Source organism: Cygnus olor, chromosome 9, assembly GCF_009769625.2.
Source record: "Cygnus olor isolate bCygOlo1 chromosome 9, bCygOlo1.pri.v2, whole genome shotgun sequence".
NCBI classification, from domain to species: domain Eukaryota; kingdom Metazoa; phylum Chordata; class Aves; order Anseriformes; family Anatidae; genus Cygnus; species Cygnus olor.
Genome location: NC_049177.1, coordinates 11,361,440 through 11,383,202, shown reverse-complemented (window position 1 = coordinate 11,383,202; position 21,763 = coordinate 11,361,440). Strand labels below are relative to the sequence as shown.

The following is a 21,763-nucleotide window of genomic DNA, read 5'->3' as shown; positions in this document are numbered from 1 at the left end:
CTTCCTGGCAGCATCCCTTTTTGAAACTGGCCAAACCTCTGTCTAGCTTGACGCCACTGATCCTGGCAGCCAAAGAAGCAATGAAGAGTAACCGCTAACGTTATTGTCATGGCCTCCATCTTTTTGTTTGTTTTTTACAAATCTATATAATATATGAAATTGTTACACTTCTGGGGGGAGGGAGGAGATTTGATGGGGGGGGTGGGAAACATCTGCAAAAGGGAAGAAACTCTCATCCAGAAGACACCCAAAATAAATTGTGGTGACTCTAGTGATCCCTTTCTGGGGTTCAGAAGGAATTGAGGACTGAATTACTGGCCCTTCTGTTTTTTCTTTTTTTTTTTTTTTATTCTTCTTCTCCAGACAGCCCAGAAATGCCACTTTCTGTGCCCAGGGTTTTAAGGGTTTTAATGACTTTGCTGTAACAGCTCCCGTTCATTGTACCCTTCTGGGTACTTTCAATACTTGAATGACCGATTCAAGCTTTCAGAGAGCAGCACTAATTTTACCTGCTGATCTCTTGCATTCTCCTCTTCCTCCCCTCTACCTGTTTACTTTTAAATCTCTCTGTAAGCTCCCATATAACTAGATTCATGGCAAATGTGACAAATGTGAAGGTACATCTTGCCCCTCCTTCCCTTTACAGATTAGCTGTCACTGTACTGTAGAATTAACAACTTGTCTACTTAAGAAATCATAATATGTTGAGATGTATTTTGCTTTTTAAGATGAGTATGGAGAGAGGGGGAAGAGAAGTATTCAACTGTTTTTTGTATGCCTGTGCTCTGTGGACTTTTAATCAAAGATGTGGCCTCTTTGTAGAAACCTCATGATTGGTCAAGTCTTTGGATGTCAGTTTTTGGATATGTAGGTAAGGGTCAGATTCTTTATTTATGATCAAATGATCAACTATAGTCAGGGCAAGAAAACAGTTCCAGCTGTCTTCCTGTGTGCTCTTTTTTTCCCATTAGACTTGCTGGCCAGACGCTTAAGGGATATTTTGCTTGGTGTGGTGGGTGGTTCAAAAACACGTATCTGTTCTCTGACTTTAGCTTTGGAAGTTATGCTGGTGCCTTTGACTTTTTTATTTTACATTTCCCTTCTTTGTATCAAATACATTTTTGTATATGTTGTAATTTTTTCCCCAAGCAAATAATGCATCAACCTATGGTGTTGTCAGAATTTAAGTATTAGAGCTATTTTTTCCAGTTTTGTATGTGCTCTATTTGTATTAATGAAATCAAAACAAGTAATCAGATATGAGGACACTGAAGACGCGGGATGTTTTTTTAATATAGTTTGAACAGAAGAGTATGAACACTCGGAAATGCCAAAGCACTGTTCTGAGAAGACGGAGGCTGAGAAGGGAGAACAGTGCCTTCAGACATCGATGGGGCTCGTTTGGCTGGCTAGTTGGAGGCTGAAGAGACTTGATGTGTCACACTGATCCTTCCTCACTGAAAACACGCCAGCCAGAGTGGCTGAAGTCGAACATCCAATGCAAGAAAAAGTGCCTCCTTCTGAGGGACAGTGAGTGACTTCAGTGGTTGATTTCTTTGAGTGTTAATGGGGCACGTGTAAAAGAGTCTGTGCCCCCTGGCTACTTTCGGCGCTGCAGTCTATGCATTTCAACTTCCCAAACAGTTTAATGAAGAACTAACTGTAGTTACAATGTGCCAAATGATTCTGTGAAAGAATAACCCATTACTTTACTGGGATTTTATCACTTTCCCAGTGGGCAGGACCTGGGATAGACAGGCTTGCTGGGTATTGACAGAGGACCCTAAATAAAATTTATGCACACTTTTACAAACGTTGCTGGCAAAAGATAGAAGTCATTTTCAGATGTCAGTGTTCGTATAATGATAGAAATAACTGCGTTGGGGACTGGTAGCCAAGGTATGACAAAACTAACTTCCAGCTGAGAGCAGCCAGCCAGAACTGCTGAGCCTGTTTGTGCTTTTGAGGGGAGAGGGGAAGCAGGGCTAGGGTCCCAAAATGCCTGGTGTAACTCATCAGCTTCTAGGAAGTGGCTTTGTACCAACAAGATGCCTTACTGTGCAGGGAACTGCAGTGCCACACACGGTTCAGTTTGTGTTCTGCTCTTGTGTGGTAGGCACCCAAGTAAATGACGCTAGCTACGACATCAGAGGACAAAATCCCTCTAGCTGTAAGTGTGAGAATAGCTACAGTTTAAAATTCAAGATAGTGTCTCATTTCAGGCAAATAAATAAATCTAGATGCATTTCCCGGGCAAAAGGTCTTGCAAGCCACAGACGCTGTAACACTGTAATGATAGTGCCCCTGGTTTGAATGCGTCTGGCTTCCTGATCAAACGAAGTAGCAAGGAGGCTTGGCTGAGGAAAAGAAAACTGTCTGGCTGAGGAAAAGAAAACTGTCTTGCTGATGATTCCCTCGGTCCATTGCTGGCAATGGACTTTGTGAAACTCCTTGTGCTAGAGTTAAGGTGGGAGCTTTTCTTTTTTTTCTTTCTTTTTTTTTTTTGATGGCACAGACTAGGCAGTAAGATAAGTATAACTTGTGATAAATTTAGAATTTTTTAAATAGAAAAACATGAAATCATAAGTAATTTTAACTTATTAGTTCACTTTTATTGATGAATGAGAATGATCTTAAACTTATATTATGAAATTTGTCCCATTTAGTGTACTTAGGAGACGGTTTCCAAGCTTACAGTCATCCTAGCAAACAGGACTTAGCCCGATCCAGGAGTTTTACAAAACATATCTCGGTGCTTGCTGTGTGACCCAGAACGGTGTTTAGCTCTGCAGTAGCAAAGTGTACATCTCCTCAGCCCCATGCAGCAGTGGTGTCGTTAAAGGGTGATGTTTCTTGCCACCTGCTGCCAGCAGCTGGGGTCAGAGATGAGCTGGATAGTGACTGAACTGGCAGAGAAGGAAAGCTTCAAGGAGGTTGCCATGCTGTACTTCTGTGTCTTAGTGGGTTGGGCATCGCTTCTCTAACGATGTCAGCTGTATGTGTCTGCAAAATTTAAAAAAAAAAAAAAGCCACATTTTTTCCCTGGAGGGAGCAGACTAGCATTTTTAAGACTTGCTGCTGCTTGACTTGTCTAGGGTAGACAAATAGCGAATAGCCGGAGTTTGAGCAGATGCTGAAAAGGAAGGGATTGCTTCTGAAAGTGCTGGGATTCCCATGTGTCTCACTAGCCTAGGTGCCAGCATAAGATCCTGAATTGGATTTTAATCCAGCCTGCAGGCAATACATATGGAGTGTAACGTCCTGTGGTGTGACTGGTTGGGTGTACGGGGCTGGGTAGCTCGTGGTTGGCATGCATGTGTGCAGGGAATGTTTGACTCCTGGGATTTTTGTTATCATGGAATAAATTGGATTTCTCATTGAAAGCAACCGTGGCACTGGGAATGTGCACTTTGACCTGCCTGGGTGTTAGCAAGGTGCGCTGTGGGCTTCCCCTTGCTCTCAGGCACGGGGAGGCCCAGGAGGTGCGGGCAGAGCAGTTGCAAGATGCTGGGCTCCCTTGTCAGAGGGGGGTGGGGATGACTGGGGGCAGTAAAAAAAAAAAAAAAAAAAAAAAAAAAACTGTTAAAGGTCTTTTCAGCTGGCGTTGAATAAGTGTCTTTGGTCTGTTTTCCCTCTGTCCCTCACACTGTCGGTGGAAATGGAAGTGGGTGCAAGCTTTCTTTTTATTTTTTTTAACTGTCTTCAGATTTTAATGTTGCCTTTTGTGTAATTTAATCCCATTATGTTATTTAATTGTTACTGCAATATTAACTACTGTATTTGTTGACTTTGTTTAATAACTGTTCTTTCAGGGCTAGAAATAAACTTCTAAAAAACATTTTTTTCATCCCCTTCCCCGTCATGAGTTTATGCCTTCTGAGACGAGAGTAAATGTTCAGATGTCTTAATGAGATTAGCAAAATGTATTTTTGTCATTAAGCTTCTTATGAATGCTTTACGATGGATATAATTTTATGCTGCACTAGTCCGTCCTGTTTCTTTTCAAGTATGATTACTCATCAGTCTCTGTACCGACCTCATGTGATAACCACAAGCTTTCCTTGCCACCGCATGCTGCTGACAGTCAGTTACTCCAGAGCACCGATGGGGGAGAGCACGTCTGGAGCACCCTCTTTTTACCCATCAGCATAGAGAGATCCTGTGCTATTTTGTGAAGGGAGCAAAGCAGCAGCCTCTCAAAGACCAGCCTCGTTCATCTCAGTTGTCTTTCACCATCCACTCGCCTTAGGTAGCATTTTGTTAGGGAGGGAGGGACTGGTGGACCAGTAAGCTGCGCTCATGGCAACGTGATGGTGCAGTAACCTTTCCAAACAGGACTGTTTGACTGTGAATATCGTCCAGAATCCTGCATGTATAAATATGGCGGTGTGGGGAGCGAGCTGTCCTGCCTGTTGGGAAGAGGTGACTCCAGCTTCAGCACCGTCCCCACTGATCAGCTTTTGACTGATCAAGCCAAGCGCAGGAGCTGGGTGTCAGCAGCTCACCTGGGATTTGGGGTGAGATGGATGGTGGCCATTGGCAGGCTGTGGAGACTTGCTCATGCTTTTCATCGGAACTACAAAAATGCCGTGACGTGTTAGCATTGCAGTCCGGTTAAAGGAAAGGACACCAAAATGAATTTACCTTGGGGTTACAGTTGTGAAAGGTGTGAAAGGGTAATTGTGAAAGGGTAAAATTGTTAAAAAGGTGAAATCCAGGTGAATTTTCTGGCTTGGTTGTGAATGTCAAAGACTAAGGTTGTGCCTTTCCTGTGTGTTACTGGAAAATCATCTCTTCCCTTTTTTTGCATGTTGTACAAGCCTTGCTCATACTGCTGACAAAAAGACATGAAGAAACCACTCTTCGTCAAAAGCCTTTTCAACCAGATGTAAGAATGTCATTTTGCACAAAGCACTCTCTCTTCAGGTTAATTAACTTGTTGAAGCGTCTTTGTCTTATATATAACTGACCCTTTATGCATTTAAACTGATGTTCTCTAGCACTGCTTTTAAGTGATGTTTGCATTTCATTTATGGGGGAAAAAGCTGTCCAGAGGAGGGAGAAGGTGTTTAGGGGAACCTGGATACTGGTACTTGTGTTGCTTCAAGGTGGGCAGGATTTTGGCTTAGTTATGATTTGTATAAGTTGGGAGTTGCTTGTCCTTGCTTGGTAAACGCAAGTAGGTCTTGTGTGAACTTGCTGTGCACTTGCTTATAGGTGGCCTACGCCAAAAAAAACCCACCCCCATCTTTTTTTGATCAGTTTGTTAAAGATCAGGTACTTTTAAATATTGTGCGTCAAGTTAAAGCCACACAGTCTTGCTGCGAAGTTGGGGGAAATGACTTCTCACTTTCAGGGCTGCAGATCGGTTGCAGTGAATTAAATTGCAGAGCTGAGCACAATTATTTGGACTGCGCCAGCAACATACTGGTTAAATGAAGAGTGGCTGAAAAGGGTCACTTTGAATTAGTTTTTGCTGTAGTATGTGAAGAAAAGGTTTCAGCGCGATTCTTGTGGCTCGTGTACAAGCACAGCAGTTGTCTGCAGATGCCTGCTCCCAGTGACTTGGACAGCTGCGTTTGTTCCTTTCTTTTAAGCTTGTGTTTTGCTGTGAAGATTGTTTTTAGTAAAAATAGCTGTATTGGTCAGCCCTGACAGTGTCTTATGTTCCTCTCTCATATAGGAGAGAGGTGCGTGAGACTGTGTTAAGCTCAACTAAATTCTTGACGTTGCTCTCAGATGTGCAGAGGAAGCAGGTTTTTCTAAGATCTTTTTCTTTTCCCCTGCTTTGAAGTCCAGACTAACGGAAACTTTTTTTTTTTGAGGGAAAATGCAGACAAGTGAGCGCAGTGAATTTCTGACTGTAATTTTTCTGTCTGCAGTCTGTTGTGAGGGGGGAGAGCAGTGGTGATGCAGCTTTCCCTTTCCACAGTGGTGGTATTGCTTTTCCCCTCTCCTGTCCACCAGCCAGCGTCTTGCAGGGAGGATGTCTTCCAGCACATCATAATGTCATTTCAAAACCCATTTGCCTATTGATCTGATCATTGAAACAGCCTGTAGGGACTGGTGATCTATATAAATAAATGGGATTTGCCCACTAGGAAGTTAAATTGCTTGATGCTGAAAAGCCACCGGGCTTCTGCTTCCTCAAAAATTTCTCTGGCACTACCAAGCGACTTGGAGATGAGTCAGTAGAAAGGAAGATGGGACTGGAAGAACAGAGACGGTAGGTCTCGGTGCACAGACTCAAGTTTCTGGTGCTTTCTGAATGGCTTGTGAGTAACGGCTCGGGCTTGGTATAACTGGATCAAAGGAGCGGGTGCTGATGTGGCAGGGCACATCCTGGAAGCCCTTTTCCAGGTGCTCTTCTCTGTACTGGGCACGGGCCGTATAGGGACCGACTTCTCCCTTGAAGTCAGGTTTCCTACAGCTGAGGGTGATCCATCTTTTTATTTATTTTTTTCCTCCCAGTGGATGTTCCATGGATTCGGGTCTTCTTGTGAAATTATTCCTGGCTCTCCTTGAGCCCGTTTGGCTGGCTGCCTGCGGGAGTGGGGAGCCCAGCGGTGGGTTTGCGCTGCCTGGCCCCAGCAGCTGGTACAGGGTGGCTGCTCATGGGGTTTGGATAATGGCTTTCCTGCCCAGTGAACTCGCCTTAAATAACCCTGAGGAAGCTGTATGCAGCTGTAGCTGCTACCTGTTTGGGGGTGGTGGGGGGAGCAGCCTCATTCTCTACTTTTTTGTTACTCTTCAGTGTGTTAGGAGAGTTTATTTTACTTCACTGTGGAAATGCTGGCTGCTTCTGATTGTGCGGCTAAAATAAGGATTTAAAATACCTGTGTTTGAGGCGGTGTAGTTCTTGACTGCCCTGACAACAAATCTGGTTTAGAAAAGATGCTGATGTCACGGCCATGGAAACGTGGCTTTTGTAAGGTGGGGGAAAAAGGGAATGTGGATGAAAATGTATTTGGACAAGGCTTGGAAGAAAACAGCTTCTGCTCGTCTCCTGGGCTGTTTTTTTGGGGGGGAACATCCTGGGGAAATGAAGACGGAGGCTAATGGGCTTTCCCCGGCCTGTGGGCTCTTGCAGTATTGAATCCTCTGATATGCTCTTCTCATTCAAATTCCTAACAAAGCCAGCAGAAATTTCAGTAGCAGCTGACTTCTTGTAGTATTTCTGGAAAATAAGCTGCACAAGCTGCATGAACTCTTGAAGGGGCTTCTATTCCTTCGCAGTGAACTGGACACCCTCCAATGCTTGCAGCACGCCCCGTTCTGCTGTCAGCACCAACACGAGATAGGAAGCCAGCTGCTTGCGTATCTGTCATTGTCATCACTTGACCCACTGATCAGATTCATAAGCAACTGCCTGCAGCCCCTTTCTCAAGCCTGGGTTGTGTGTCACACAATTGCAGGATATGCCGTGGCAGTAATTGCAGGCAGCGGATGGGAAATAGGTTTAGAAGACCTCTGAGCTGTTGCTTCTAAGCACAACTCTTTAAATGCTTGAAAAGGAGAAGGGGAAAATCCTTCCTGCAGGAAGGAAGGAAGAGATGTTTGGATATTTTCCAGTTTTACCACGGCTGTTGCAATGTTTTCCATGCCAGAGCCTTCTGGAGGAAGGGGACAAGAATGTGCTTGCTTTTTAGGCCTCAATGTGTGGCAGCTTTCTCTTGTAACAGCAGCTAGAAATGTTTTAGGATGAGAGGGTTTTTTGTTGATCTGAGTGAGTTCTCTGCCGCTGTCTGTGCTGACTTTTCACTGAGCCAAAAATAGGAAGTTTGAGTCTTTAAAGCATGTTTCATCTCCCTGTATTTGGGCAAGGTTGTTTGCTCATTTTGAGGATAAAGGTGCACACTTGTCCTGTCTTCTGAAATGGGTTAAAAAATGTAAAATGGTGATGCGTTTTGAGGCAGGCTAGCCAAATCAGGACAGTTTTGTTGGGAAAGGCTTAGACAGGCTGTTCGCAGCAGGCTCTCTCCCTTCTCGTGCTTTCCAAGGTTTCCAAAGCAAGTGCCCCGTGCTGCCCTCCTAAGCCCCCCTTGGGTGGGCACCTGGGGAAGGAAACGACAAGGGGAACGCAGACCAAAGAGCCCTGCTATGGGAGGAGATGCTGAGTTTGCCCATGACCACCTCAAACATCTCCAAAATGCCCTGCTGTGCCTTTCCCAAAACTTTCTGCTGTGGTGGGGGCTCTAAAGGGCAGCTCCGATGCCTTGGAAGTGCACGCTCCTGTCTCACAGACCTGCTGTTCCCTCTGTAGGGTGACAGCAATTCTGTCACTGCCAGTGGAGGTGGGAGAGGTTCAGTCCCTCCTATGTGTGTGACCAGCAGAAGGGGATGAAATGTCACCGTCAGTGAAATGCCACCTGCAGGCAAGTGTGCGGTTAGTGCCGGCAGCGAGCAGGGAGAGGTGTTACTGGGGACAACGACGGGGAAGTGTGTGCAAGCCAGGCTTTTGTGCTGGCTAAAGGAAGACTTTGCTGTGACTCTGGGTTATTTCTCAGTGTGGGCAAAGTGCTGGGAAAGGGTAAAGCCTCCCTTAGAAAGAGGTGCAGGGAAACGATGGAGTCAGCTGCGCTCCAGTTCTCAGTTAAAAGTAGGGAGTCGGGGAATAAATAAGGTTTTATTCTGTTTTCTCATTTTCAGAAGCAACCCTAAAAAATAGCCTGGAAGAAGGACTGAGGCAGGAGCAGAGGGTGTACAGCACCCCCAGATTGTCCTCAAAGCCCTGTAGTCCTGGGCCACGGTGCAGGGCAGCATCCCAGGCGCTGGGTGAACGTGTGGCAGAGCTGGGTGCCGGAGCGAGAGGAAGGGCTTTGAAGCAATCTTTGCGCAGTGGTGTTGCAGGGAGGTGGGCGAAATGTGAGGAGGGCAGCTCGTGTGTGCAGGTCTTGAGGTAGGAAGGCAACGAGGGCTTTTTCTTCCTCTCGGAAGAGCTCGTTCCCATGCTTCCTGCAGCTCTCAGGGGCTGCACGTGTGGTGTTTCCCAAGGACTCCCTGGCCGCCGGGCAGGTGCCTGTTGGGCTGTGCCACGTTTGCTTTCGCACAGCGTTATAAAACGGAGGTGCAGAAGCTTTCTCCGCTCCTTCCTGGAGGCCAAAAGCCGCGTGGCTCAGTTTCTCCCTCAGGGGGCTGTCACTATGGCTGGCCTGAACGTTTCCATCGCCTTTTTTCTCCTGGTTGTCAGCACGTGCGAGATGCTCAGGCGGCTTTCCAAGAGGCTGCTGTCTCCTGGGGCGTACTGCTGCCTTGCTGGAGAGCTGACTGGGTCGCTGCAGCTCTGCTCGAGCTGCCTGGAGCTGAGGATGCTGCTAGAGATTGGCCCGTGGGGTGGCGGCTTTGGCCCTGATGTGGTCTTCACACTGCTCTTTCTCCTCTTCATGGTTCACGCCGCCTCCTTGGATGGAGCGTCTGCCAACCCCACTGTCTCTCTCCAGGAGTTCCTGCTCCTCGAATCCGGCCCCACAGCCACTGCTGCCAAGCTGCTGGCCCAGGGTGTGGGCGTGGGGACAGGCTGGGCCATCACCAAGCTCTACTGGTCCTGGGAGCTGACCCAGCTCCACCTCATCCAGAACCTGATTGCATCTGAGTGCAGCTCCTCCATTCGCACCTCGCTCTACCACGGGGCCTTCGTGGAGGGTGCCTGCTCTTTCCTCTTCCACCTTGTGCTTCTCAGGTTGCGGCGGAGCCGTGCAGCGTACCGGGCGCCTGCCCTGGCAGCCACTGTCACCTTCCTGACTTATGCAGGTGAGCAGCACCCCTGGTTTCTCTACAGCACCCTTTGAGAGGGAAGAACAATCCTTTTTCCCTCCTCTAGGGCTTGAGTTGAGAGAGGACAACTAGCAGAAGGCTTGTTTTCTACTTATTTTGGGGAGGGGCTCATTTTGGTGTGAGGACAGCAGTTTAGGGCACCTAAGCAGTGGGTGAAATGTTGGTGTTTGTGTGGGGAGCAGCAACATGGTCCTCGAGTGTCCCTTTGGTCTTTCACTGAGCTTTTGCAAAGCCTGGGGCGATGTGTGTGGGACTTACCAGGGTGCCCTGATTCTAAGGGATGAGGCTGCAGGCGTAGGTTCCTGTCCCTAGGAGGTGACTGAGGCTGATGATGGCCCTGCTTTCCTCCCCATGCAGCTGTGATGACCACAGGGGCTTTCTTCAACCCCGCCCTGGCCGTGGCCACCACTTTTGCCTGCGCAGGGAGCAGCCTGCAGGACTACGTCCAGGTGTACTGGCTGGGGCCCCTCGCAGGTGAGATGTGCTGGGGGCAGAGGGCATTTCTCTGCATCCCCGAAAGGCAGAAATGCTGGGTGCAACCCCAACTCCTCCCGGCAAAGGGCTGAAGTTCAAGTGGGACGGATGACCGCTGGCTTGGCTTACCACCCTTTCGGGTCAAAACAAGCCTCACATGGCGAGGATGTGCGTGCGGTGAGGATGCAACGGTTAAGTTCTCCTTAAAGTAGTAAAGCCAGGGCTTCCTGGGTGCTGTCACTGGGGACTTTGGCACTGAGCTGCCTTTTGGTGATGGGAAAAGTTGTGGCGAGGGCCTGAAAACCACTGCTCAGCACCGGGAAGGGTGGAGAGGCTCCCCATATGAGGCACACCGAGCGGGTATGTGCTCTCGTTTCAGGGATGCTCGCTGCCATCTTGCTGCACCAAGGCAACATCCCAAGACTCTTCCAAAAAAACCTGCTTTACGGCCAGAAGAGCAAATACAAGATACCCAAGGCAAGGCTGGCACACACACAGGGTGGAGAAGAGCGGCGGAAGGGGAAAGGCGAGAAGAGCGACCCTGTGCCTCGTGCCTGAGCCCATGCAGCCCCACTGCTGGGAGGGGGACTCCTAGCACGGAGGATTTTGCACACCCAAGCCTGCAGCGCTGTCCCCGGGGGGGAAACTAATGTATCTGTGTAAATTGCTGGTTGTCTTGTGTACACAGGAAGCTTACGGAAACTAGGGACCATTACGCGGGCGTGCTTGAGCAGCTTCCAGGTTGTTGCATCATGCATCGCTTGAAATAATCCATCTATGTCTCCCATAAAAACAGCCATAAAAACAGCGTAAACCAGTAACCATGTTTCAAGCCTTGGAAACTTGGGATGAGGAGGAAGGTATCGGTAAAGCTTGTCATCCTTTGAGTTAAACTGAGGTCCCCAGGTTGCACGGTTCGGGGAGAAGGGTTTAAAACGGTTCCATGCTCTGAAGTTCACAGCGCTGCCGGGCGCAGGGCACGCTGCTGCCCCCAGCCGCTCTGCTTGGCCAGTGCTGCGTGCACCACTGGGGAGCCGTAGGGTGGCAACAGGGGTGCACAGGGTGCCCGTGGTTAACAGACGTGGCACCGCTACGTGTTGGGGTGGGGGGGTGCATGTGGACCCAGCCCTGGGCCGCTCTCCGTGGCTATGTGAAATACCCCTAAGGAAATGAGGCGTTGTGACATAAAATAAATGTGATTGGCGTTGAGGTGAGTGGTGTCCTTCCTGCCAGAGTGCAGCTGACTGAGTGGAAATGAAAGAAATCTGCTTGTCTGTGTGTGTTTTGGGAGGAATATCCTTCTGTGCTGGGCTGGATGTGACTGCTGGGGGCTGAGACCATCCAACCCCGTCCCCAAAGTTGGTGCTATCAATCCCTGCGTCTTGCAGCAAATGGTCAGCTGTGCAGGGACTCTGTGGGCATGACGCTCCTGACCTGCTCCAAGCTGAGCCCTGTGGCTTTTCAGAGCCTGCCTGGATCCTGCCTAATTTGTCTGAGATGCAAATGGTGAGTAAGGAAGCGGTGCCCGACTGCAGTGACAGTGACAGATGCCAGTTTGGTACCCGAATGTGTGGTGTCCCCTCCCCTCCTGATGGAAACCAAAACCTTCAAGGCTCCATGTCCCTGGCCAATTGGATTTGGGAAGCTCAGATCCTTTGTCATTTTTTTTTTCTCAACCTCTTTTGGTTTGGAAATCATGCTGGAAATGGGGCCTCCTTGTTTAATTTGCAAAGTTTCTCTGTTTTGGCCAAGACAAGAAATACAATTTGACTCTGGGGTTATTTCAGAGCCCAGAGCAAAGCCACCAAGGCTCGGAGGAGGATCTGAGGGGTGAGGGTGATCTCTGTTTACCCAAATTGATTCTCTGGTTCTGCTTTTGATCTGAGGCTAAATGTAGGGTATGAAATATAAGGCTGACTACCCCACAACTAATTCCTATACTTCCTCCCCCCAGGCAGTGCACAGAGCATTCCCACAGCCACTCAAAGCAGTGGGCTGGGATGTCTGGAGCAGAGATGCTCGTGCACCCACAGCCTGGCACTGCGGTACCAGTGTGAGACCCAGGGCAGGGTGCCAACCCTATAAAGGCACTGAGCAAGTGCAGCATCCGATGGGGACATGTAACCACAGAGTCGGAGGGGAAAAAAAAAAAAAGCTGCTTTAGTTTGTTTTTTGTTTTGTTTGAGGTGTCTATTTGTTGGGCTGCTGGGGGAGATCAGTGACTGGGCAGAGTGATGTAATTAAGGTGAATTTAACAGGAGTGGCGGTGAACATTGTTGTTTTTAATTAAGAGGCTCTTTTTCCAGCACAGTAGCATTGAGGTGTAATGGAGGAGAGCTGCAGCTGGACAGACAGAAGTGTTCCTGAGCTGTAAATCAAGCTCGGCAGCACTGATTTACAACTTGGCCCCGCACCAGCTCCGGCTGCAGCCCACACTTTGCCCCCCCGCTCTGCGGGGCGGTGACGGGGCTCCTCGTGGTGCTTTCACACGGATGCTGGCATCGAATTCCTGCCGAGCAGCACTGGTGAGACGGGACGAGTGCCCCTGGCACCCACCCTGTGGCAGGGAGCTGTGGCTTCACCTGCTGGGCCAAGCATCATGGGACAGGGTGCTGGGCTGCGTCAGCCCTGTGCTGAGCTGAGCTGCAGCCTCTGGGCATCCTCCCCCGTCCCCTGCACTGCCACCTCCAGGACCAACCCCAGGAGAGTCGGGGACAGGCCCTGGGACCCACTGCCGTGGGTTCTGCTCCACAGCAGCAGGTTTTTGCATGGTCCTGCCTGCATGGAGGTGGCCAGGGCCTCCAGCAGGTCTCGTCCCACCTAGGCTGACCATGGGGCAGGAGCAGTCCCAGAGGCCCAGGGGGCAAGCACCCAGCTGTCCTCAGTGAAGGGAACTGGAGAACAAGGCCTGGAAAGGGGGCAAGGTGGCTCAGTTTTGGGTGCCCTCCAGCCTGTGCCGCAGGATGCTGCCCTGCTGCATGCCCCGCTGAGAAGGGACGAGCTGGGGGGGCTTCTGGGGAAACTGCTTCTTGTAGAGAGCGCTGCTGTACTGAAGCTCCGGGGTCACCAGCCGCCGGCACATGGTCTCTGTCTCCTTGTCCAAGCCCTGCTTGAGGTTGTAGCCCAGGATTTTGGCATTGCCATGCTGCAGCGGCCGCAGGGAAGAGTCCTTGATGTCCTTAGGGCCCACGCTGCCCATCCCTTGCAGGCAGGTCTTCGCCAGCTCCGCCTGCCTCTCCCGAAGCACCTTCACCTCCCGCCGCATGCGCTCCCTTCCGATGTCTCGGTCGATCCTTTCCCAGAAGGTCCTGTTGAAGTGGGTGTAGATTTCCCAGTCCAGCTTGTTCCAGTCCTTTATCTTCTCCACAATGGCTCCCGAGAGCGGGGACCTGGTGCTGCTGTCCCTGCTGTTGAGGGGGAAGGACACAACGCTGTCCAGGTCCCAGCACAGTGTCTCCTTCAGCAGCACCATGGACTCGTCAAAGTACTCGGAGATGAGGAGCAAGTCGAAGGACGCCTCGATGGCCTTCAGCATGAGGTGCACCCGCTTGGCTGAGACCTCTCCATCAGGGTTGAAGCCGAAGTCGAAGGTCATGAGGTTCCTGGCGTAGTGGCTGTCGCTGGCTGTGGGGTTGTAGTAGTGGTAGGGCTGGCTGAGGAACTCCTCCAGGCTGCGGGCACGGGAGAACGCCGATGTGCCCTTGTAGTACACGAAGGAAGACTCCATGAGCTGCACAGGGTTCCTCAGGATGGAGAAGTAGATGGCCGTGCTGGGCACCACTTTCTGCACCTGCAGAGGGGGGTGGAAAGGAGGTTTAAAAGTGGGGCAGAGCGAAGGGACCTGCTTGTTCACAGTCCTGCGCAGGAAAAGCAGGAACACTCGCTCAGGATAGAGCTGAGGGGGCACAGAGGGAGGTCTCAGGGTGCAGCTCCTCCATCAGCCCTGTGGGGAGCCCCAGGAAAGGTACACAAGAGCCCACGCAGCTGCTGGTCTGTCTGGCTGTGGCTGAGGTACGTCGTGGTCCTGTCTCCTTGCCTTTCCCCTGCATCCACACCTGGCGCCCAGGAGGGAGGATGCTGGGCACAGCTGGCCTGAGCTGTTGTCCTCCTGCGGCTGGTCCTGGCCAGGGAGCAAGATGCACTCTGGGGACCCACCAGACAAGAATGGGAGGACAGTTGTCTGCTGCAGGCGCTGTCCCCTGGCTTGGACCCAGTTCACAGCACAATGATTCACCAAACCTGTATACAGAAGCTTCCAGGAGATGCGCATAACATGCAGGGCCCCAGGGGGCAATCTCCTCTCTCTCTTTATCTTCATCTCTGAACACTTTTGTGCTTTACCAGTGTCCCACCCCGCTCCCTCTCCCAAGGCATGGAGGCTCTGCCCCTTACCTCTGGCTGCAGGAAGCGCATGTGGTGGCAGAGGATGTTGAAGTGGGGAGGCTTCCCTGGGGAGAAGCCCTGCACGAACCTCGCCATGAAGTGCTGCGGGTAGAAGAGCTGGTGGCCACCCTTCAGGGGGAAGGCGAAGGAGAGGTTGTGCATCTCACCGAAGCGGAAGAGGATGTTCATGACGGTGCTGCTGGCACTCTTGTGGACTTTCAGGAAGACGATGTTGGTCTTGGGTTCGCACATCTCCTGAGAGAAGACTCCTTCCACCTGCGGGATGCCCCCGAGGGCTATCTCATTATCTGTGGAGACTTCTGTCCAGCTGGGGAGCAATCCTCTCTCCAGGTCTGTCCTGTAAAAGTCATCTGCCTGCGGGACTTGAGATGAACTTAGCACAGTGTGCTTAAGTGAGCTTTCCCACAGTTGGCCAGGGAAACCCAAGGACTGAGGCTGAGGCTGTCTCTGCAATGTCACTTGCGATGTCTGAGGTGATGTAGTTCCCTCGTGCTCCTCTGCGATGACGCCATTGGCAAAGATAACCCCTTTGCTGCTGCCGCCACCATCAACAGCATCTCCTGGAACTGTGGAGGGACTCCCAGAAAGACCTGGGGATGTTCCCCCTCTGGCAGCTTTTCTGGGGCTGGGGAGGTGCGTTTTCAGCCTTGGGGGTGAAAAGTAGGCTTTCATCTTCTTGCTGCTCTCCGCAGGCTGCCACGTCCAGTGCCCTTCTTGTCTGTCCAGAGTGCTCTCCTGCGGCGTCACCTGCCCCAAGTACAAGTGCATCTGGAAAATGTCTTGCATGTTCTTAGTGGAAGTGGGTTCCAGCATGGCCTTCTTCCGCCTGTGAGGGCGATCCTCCTTCCTTGGCAGGCCAGGGGCATGGAGGACGTAGTTAGGGCCCTCCTGGCCGTGGTCTGTGGTCTGCTGCAGAGCGCGCTCCAGCTCGCATGGGCAGTTTCTGTAAGAGGGAGGAGGTGAGCTGGCAGCGAGAGGTGCAGGGCCTGTGTTGGGGGCACAGAGTGTGCTGCTGGGCCCAGCTGGGGAAAACAACCTGCTGCTCTGTCTTATCTGGGAGGTGGCACTGCTGCTGGGTGCAGGTCTTGGCCACTTGGCACTGCCACACTGCCAGGTCGGGGTGGGTGTAGGATAATGGCAGTGCAATAATGCCCCTGCGCTGCTGAAGGAAAGGAGCAAAGCAAGGGAAGGCAAGAAGAGAGGAGGGCATGGGGCCTGGAGGAGATGAAGAGGAGCTGGTGGGTGTCCCCAAACTGGGAAGATGCTGAAGGGCTGCTGGGGGACCGGGGTGGGCTGGAGGAACAGACCAGAAGGAACCCCACGAGATGCAGTGAGGACGAAGGCCTGGTCCTGCCCCAGGAGGGACGAGCCCCAGCACAATGCAGACTGGGGAGCGGCTCTGCTGGAAAGGCCACAAGGCTCTGGGCAGGAAGAGGCTGAGCAGGAGCTGGCATCTGCCTGGGCAGCAGAGATGTCAACAGCAATCCTGGAGCACAGCTGGGTTGGGGTGGTGATTACTGGCCTCTGCCATCTCCATCCTGGGAGGGCTTTGGGGCCGGCCTGGTCAGAGCTCAGAGCAGCCTGGTTTGACGGAGATCTGAGCAGGGTGCAGCGGTTGGATGGGGTAGCCCCAGTGGGGACATCTCCCTCCCAGATTTCCTGAGTTTCTGAGGAGGATGCTGCTGGGTGGTGTTGAGGAGGGCGGCTTTGGGCCTGTATCGACTGCCAGTGAAGGCCCAGAGGATGAGGTGCAGGTTTGCCATCCTGCCGGGGACATACCTGGAAGGCTGCAGCTTCTCCACGACTTGAAATGAGACCAGGAGAAGGATGAGGAGGCTGAAGGAAACCCAGAGCCGACCTGGCTGGCACCTGTATATTGCCTTCAGTTTCCTGCAAGGAAGAAGACATTTCAGACCGTTCACTGCATTGCGTGGGTAAAAGAAATGCGCGGGGCACAAGGCAGAGAGGAAAGAGGCCTTGAGACTTCCACAACGAGCATGACTCCCACCAGAAATGAGTCTTGTCTTTTATCTTTTTGAAGGCAAGGTCACTTTTCTGTGGGTGGAAGAGGTGCTGGAGGAGCGATAACCAATGAACCTCAGCAGCTGTGCTTGAGCAGTGGAGCCTGGTGGAAATTTCCAGTTGGGACCCAGATATCGCACCCAAAGGTAAACAGCGATAACCGCAGTCGCCCGGCTGCTCGGGGACGCCTTGCGGCATGGCCCTGCCACCGGCTTCGGCAGCAGGAGCGGGCACCGCTTGCGTTCACCCCGCCCCGTGTGTCTGGGAGATATCTGGGTGCTCTCTCTATAAACAAAGACAAGAAACCCTGCCTTCTTAAGTCAGCCCTGCTAAAAAATGAAGGGACCCTGTTGCAGGAACCAGCTGTCCCACAGAGCGGAGCAGTTGGGGGCTATGCTGGCTGGAAAAGGGTTTAGCTTGCCTTTGGCTTCTGGTGATTACTAGCTGGGGACACATCGCTGCGTAATGGGGGCTGGTTTTTACCAGGAATCTGGTTAAATCCTCTGTTGCGGACCCCTCTGTGGGGGGAACCTGGCCTGCAAGCCCTAGGCACCTGCTTGCAGCCTCCCAGGGAGGGGTGGGCAGGGAATATTGGGAAGAAATCCCCTGCTTTGGGCAGTCCTGCCACCTGGAAGAAGTATGTTGGGCATCGTTCCTACTTGAGAAGCTGGTAATGGCATGGACACGTGGTATTTGTAGTGGTCAAGTGCATCCGTTGGTACTGGTGAGGAATTTGGGCTTGCTGTTGAAAACTGGATTCATTCCAGAAAAATGCAGTGTTATGACTAACTAGTTTGCTTGTTACAACAGTACTTTTGGTGGTTGTGCACTGGTTGTCAGCTGGTCCGTGAAAGATTTGGGTCCCTTTGCTCTGAGCCTGCTGCCTCTTGGGAGAGGACCGTGTGTTGGCTGAGCAGCTGGTCCTCCATGTGCAAGCTGGTTGGCTCTGATCGGGCTTGCACAAAGCCAGAGCCCATCCTCCAGGCTGGCTCTGGTGGGACACACGTGGATCGAGGAGCACGCAGGGAAGAAGGAGGAGCTATGGCAGCACTGAAGTTGGCACTGAAGAATGCCAGAAGTTGCACTGGTGGCAGCAAAACCAGGACAAAATAGCCCACGCAGAGTGAGAAGCCTTAGGGCTGCAGCAGTTGGACCATTCGCGGTTGGACCTTCAAAAGGCTCCTCTGCTTTCCATGGGTACATCCTTCACAGCCTTCTCTCTTCTTGGTTCAATGTGACAGGATGAGATCGGGGTGCCAGTGCCTTGGGACCATGTTAAATACTTGTGACCAAGGCCTGGGAAGTTGGGGGCTGGATGTGCAACCCTCATGGTTCAGGGACCGCATGATGCCCTCTCCAGAAGTGATTCAGCAGGGTGCAAAGCTGGACGCAGCTGGGTTCAGTTCTCAGTGGCAGAGCCACAGCAGCTGAATCCTACCATGCTGGAGCAATGGATTTCATCAAAAAATGGTCTGTTGGTTATTTATTTGTTGGGGGAGAGCCCCCTAGTCGCGTTTGCTGGCTCGGGATGGGTGCTTGGAAGCGGTGCCGCAGACAAGTCTCGGGTGAGCTCACCGGCGGAAAGCGGCTTCATTGATTTGCTGCGGTCAGATATGCTCCAGGCAGCGGGTGGTGTTGCACAGGGTGCAATACACGAGTGATGGCCCAGGCGCTCTGAGCAGTGTGTGGAGCCCCCTCCTTCACCTACTGCCTGCCTGTGCCGGTGCCCACACTACCATCAAAAGAGGGGAAAGCCCTCCCCAAGCCCCCTGCCGCAGCTTGGCATGCAGAAGCAGGGCTGCAATGCCCCAGGTTCTGTAGACACATGGGGTAGGGCTGTTCTGCCCCGAAATGCTCTCCCCCAGCACAAGAATGACCCGTGGGTACTGTGGCCAAGTCCAGCCTTGTCCTTTGCTGCCCCTCATCCATCCTCTCCAAAACAGAGCCTCTGGAAGAGTGCACCTGACACCGGCTGCATTCATTGGTTTTGCCGCGTACAAGGCTGGCACAGAGCCACATTTCTGCTCCACGTCTGCTCCGTGGGTGAGCGTGCAGAGCTGAGAGTGCTGAGCCCTTGCCCAGGACAAAGCAGGAGGGATCAGCATCCTTCTTGCCTTGCTGAGGTTGCTGCTGCTCTTCCTTTGCAGGATCAGGCCTAACAGAAGATGCTGTTCTCCACGCGGGAGAAATGCTGTGCTCAGAGCCTCAGGAAGAGAGAGCTCCACTGCCCCAAACCTCCCTGCATTTATGCAGAGCAGAAGCGCTGCTCTGCACATTCCCATCATCACTTCAACCTCCACAGAGGGATCTGCAAGGACACAACCGCTGGGTAGAGTGCAACTCGTACTTAAGGAAACAGCACTGTGATTAGAAGATAAAATTCCACTTACGTGGTCAGGTACCTTCTGAACTTCAGCATGGTGAGCTGGATCCTTGGCTGAGGAACAGCGGGTGCTCGCCGTCGGGTCAGCACGGAGACTGGGAGAGCAAACACGCGGGGCCTGGCTTGTGTGCCTGCGTCCGGTGGCCCCTCCCTGGGCGCCTTCCCCCTGGTGCCCTGCTCTCCAGCGCCTGCCCCCAGGGAGCGACCAGGCTCTGTGAGCAGCGAGTTTATGCAGCCAGCCTGGAACCCATGCTCGCAGCCCCGCTGCTCTCCTTGGTCTTGCCCCTGGCTGCTGACGCTCTGTTCTGGCCTATCCTGTGCCACTTCCAGCCTCTTTTGGGGTCAATCTTTGGCCCTTCTTTTCCCGTCTTGCATACTTGTCTTATTTGTCAATGAAGCCGGTGGTTTGGCCATGAGTGCTGGACCCCTGTAGTGCCACGGTCTTCGGGTCTGTGCCGTGGGGAGAGCTGTGCAGAACAGGTTGTTTCTGCGTGGCGTGGAGCTCGTCCTGCTCAGCTCTGCTTCAAGCTGGCTCCCGCATTCTCCCGAGCCAGTGAGCCCTCGCCCCACCGCGCTGGGACTGCGCTGTGCCGGGCTGACCAGGGCATCCCTTCTTGGAAGCCCGTTGTCCTTCCCAGAACCGGTGGAAAAAGTGTCGCTGGGTCACCTCCTCAGTGGCTGGGGGACAGCACAAGGCAAAGGAGAGCGTGGGAGGCTGTCCCCCCATGGCGGAGGTCCACAGGCAGTCCTTCCCTCAGGGTCTCCTCCCTCTTCAGCAGCTTTTCTTCCCCATCCTTCCCCTTCAAGCTCACCCCGGCATCCTGCACACCATCACCAAGGCCACAGCCCCCTTGTGTGAGCAGGGGAACTTGAGCCTGGGTGGCAGGACCATGTGCTTCTCCTGTTTGGCCACTGAAGGCACCTGGGGCAGTGGTGGGAATGGAGAAGGTGGCTGTGAGGTGCACCATGAGGGCCGGTGGTCCGGGCTGCATGACACCCCTCGGCAGGACCAGGCTCCCCGGGTGCCTCCTGCTGCTGGTGGGGAGGACGCAGGCGCTGTGTGTTTTCCCTTCACCTGTGCCCATGTGTCTCAGGGAATGGGTAGGAGGCAGCTACGCCTGTCTGAGGTCCCTTCCAGCCAAGACCTCGTTCTTTAGGGACAGCAGGGCCCAGCTTCCTCCTTCCCCCCTCGCGGGCAGGCGCTCACCTCTCCCTGGCACAGGCAGGCGCTGCCTCTCCCTGTCCACCTCATCGAAACCACAAGTTTACCATAGGGCTGCTGTGTTCCCCACCCATCCTGTGCTCCTGCTATCAGCTGAGGCCGGCAGCTTATCTTGGAGCCTGGGGCTAGGTGAGAGCCGCGGGCTAGCCTAGCAGTTGTGTGAATCAGCCCCCTTTCTGCTGTCGGGAGGTCTCGATGGAGGGATAGTTCTTCTCCCTGTTCCTGCCCTCTGCACAGCCATGCCTCATGCACTTTGAGATGGACAGGGCTGTGCAAGCAACCCCAGGCAGGACCCTGGGAGAGATCCCATTGCCGCAGGGCACAAGGTGCCCTTTCCCAGGAGCATCCACGGAGGCAGACTGGCAATGAGGGGCACGTGGAGACATGGGGGTGTCCAGGTTTGATCCTGTTCCTGTTGGGTTTTCTTCTTTCTGGATTGTCACATGTGGGATTTGCTCAGCTCAGTTGTTTCCCTACGGACAAACCTGTTTGTCCACGGGGACCTCCTGGGAGCTCTGGTTTTGGTCTGTGACCCTGGTCAGAACCTCTCTGCTGCTGCGCAGCCCCTTTCCTGGTCATGGCTTCATGCGTCTGGGGAAGAGAAACTCAAAAGGCAAAGGTGTCTGCTCATGCTGGGGTCTGATGGCATGGATCACAGCATGCTCTCACCTGCCCCCACACTTTTTGGGTTGGAGGCCACACCTACAGGGCCTCAGCTGCTCTCAAGGATGGTGCTGGGCTGCTCTTGCTGCCTTGGGATGGGACCCCAGAGAGACCCCACTGAGGCTGCTTGGAGCATGGCCCTGGGCAGGACGGGGTCTCAGCTTGCAGACCAGCGTCTGAAGGCCTTGGTAGAGATAGCTGCCCTCTGACGTTACACTAGCAATCCTCTCCCACAGGTGCTGGAGTAGGGGTCAGGATATGGATGAGGAGGCTGGAGGAGAGAGGAGCTGGCTGTGAGTGGTGTCAGGAGGGTGATGATGAAAACATCGTCAAAGGGCTTCCAGGTGCTCTGAGCACAGGCAAATGAGCCTTGGGGTTGCATCTCTTGGGAAGTGAAAGGTGCCTTTGGAGGAGGGATCGGGCTTGTACTCCCACCCTGGCATGAGCAGAGAGCTGAAGCTGCCCAGGACCTCGCCATGCTCAGGTGATGGCTGCTGGGCTTCTCCCCGGGCTGCGGAGCGGGCTGCACCTGCGTTCGGAAAGCCGGCATCTCTGGGCCGTTTGCTGGCCTGTTCCCAGGGCTGGGGTGAGCAGCAACACGTGGGAAGGTGCCCCCCGCTCTGGTGAGGAGGAGAGGGGTCCCACAACTGGGATTTCCACCCAGCAAGGACTGCGGGACCCTCATGAGTGCGGGACCCCCACAAGCCTCCTGATGTTGCATAAAGGTCTGCGGTGCTTCATTAATACCTAACAAGGCACTACCCGCATCCTCTTCAAACAAACAGCCGAGCTCTGAAAGGACCTTTTGATTTGCTTCAGGC

The 21,763-nt window shown here is 52.7% G+C and overlaps 3 protein-coding genes across 9 annotated transcripts in view; 2 read left to right on the top strand and 1 right to left on the bottom strand.

Moving 5' to 3' along the window:
- Window positions 1-3,838, top strand: part of PAK2 (p21 (RAC1) activated kinase 2) — a 46,220-nt gene extending 42,382 nt beyond the window's left edge. For all 7 annotated transcript variants that reach the window (XM_040567262.1, XM_040567257.1, XM_040567263.1 and 4 more), the window contains one exon: window positions 12-3,838. In XM_040567262.1, the coding sequence (XP_040423196.1) occupies window positions 12-98 (87 nt within the window). In that variant the 3' untranslated portion in view covers window positions 99-3,838. The remainder of the gene's footprint in view (window positions 1-11) is intronic.
- Window positions 3,839-8,302: 4,464 nt separating this feature from the next.
- LOC121074680 (aquaporin-12-like) lies at window positions 8,303-11,518 on the top strand. Its single transcript, XM_040567071.1, has 3 exons — window positions 8,303-9,750; window positions 10,132-10,248; window positions 10,628-11,518. The coding sequence occupies exons 1-3, from the start codon at window positions 8,949-8,951 to the stop codon at window positions 10,804-10,806; spliced, it is 1,098 nt and encodes a 365-aa protein (XP_040423005.1). The 5' UTR covers window positions 8,303-8,948; the 3' UTR covers window positions 10,807-11,518.
- Window positions 11,519-13,177: 1,659 nt separating this feature from the next.
- LOC121074782 (galactose-3-O-sulfotransferase 2-like) lies at window positions 13,178-16,872 on the bottom strand. Its single transcript, XM_040567304.1, has 4 exons — window positions 16,778-16,872; window positions 16,432-16,542; window positions 14,641-15,595; window positions 13,178-14,038 (listed from the first exon to the last, which is right to left on the bottom strand). Exons 1-4 carry the CDS (start codon window positions 16,870-16,872, stop codon window positions 13,178-13,180), a joined length of 2,022 nt encoding a protein of 673 aa, XP_040423238.1.
- Between the last annotated feature and the right edge of the window lie 4,891 nt (window positions 16,873-21,763).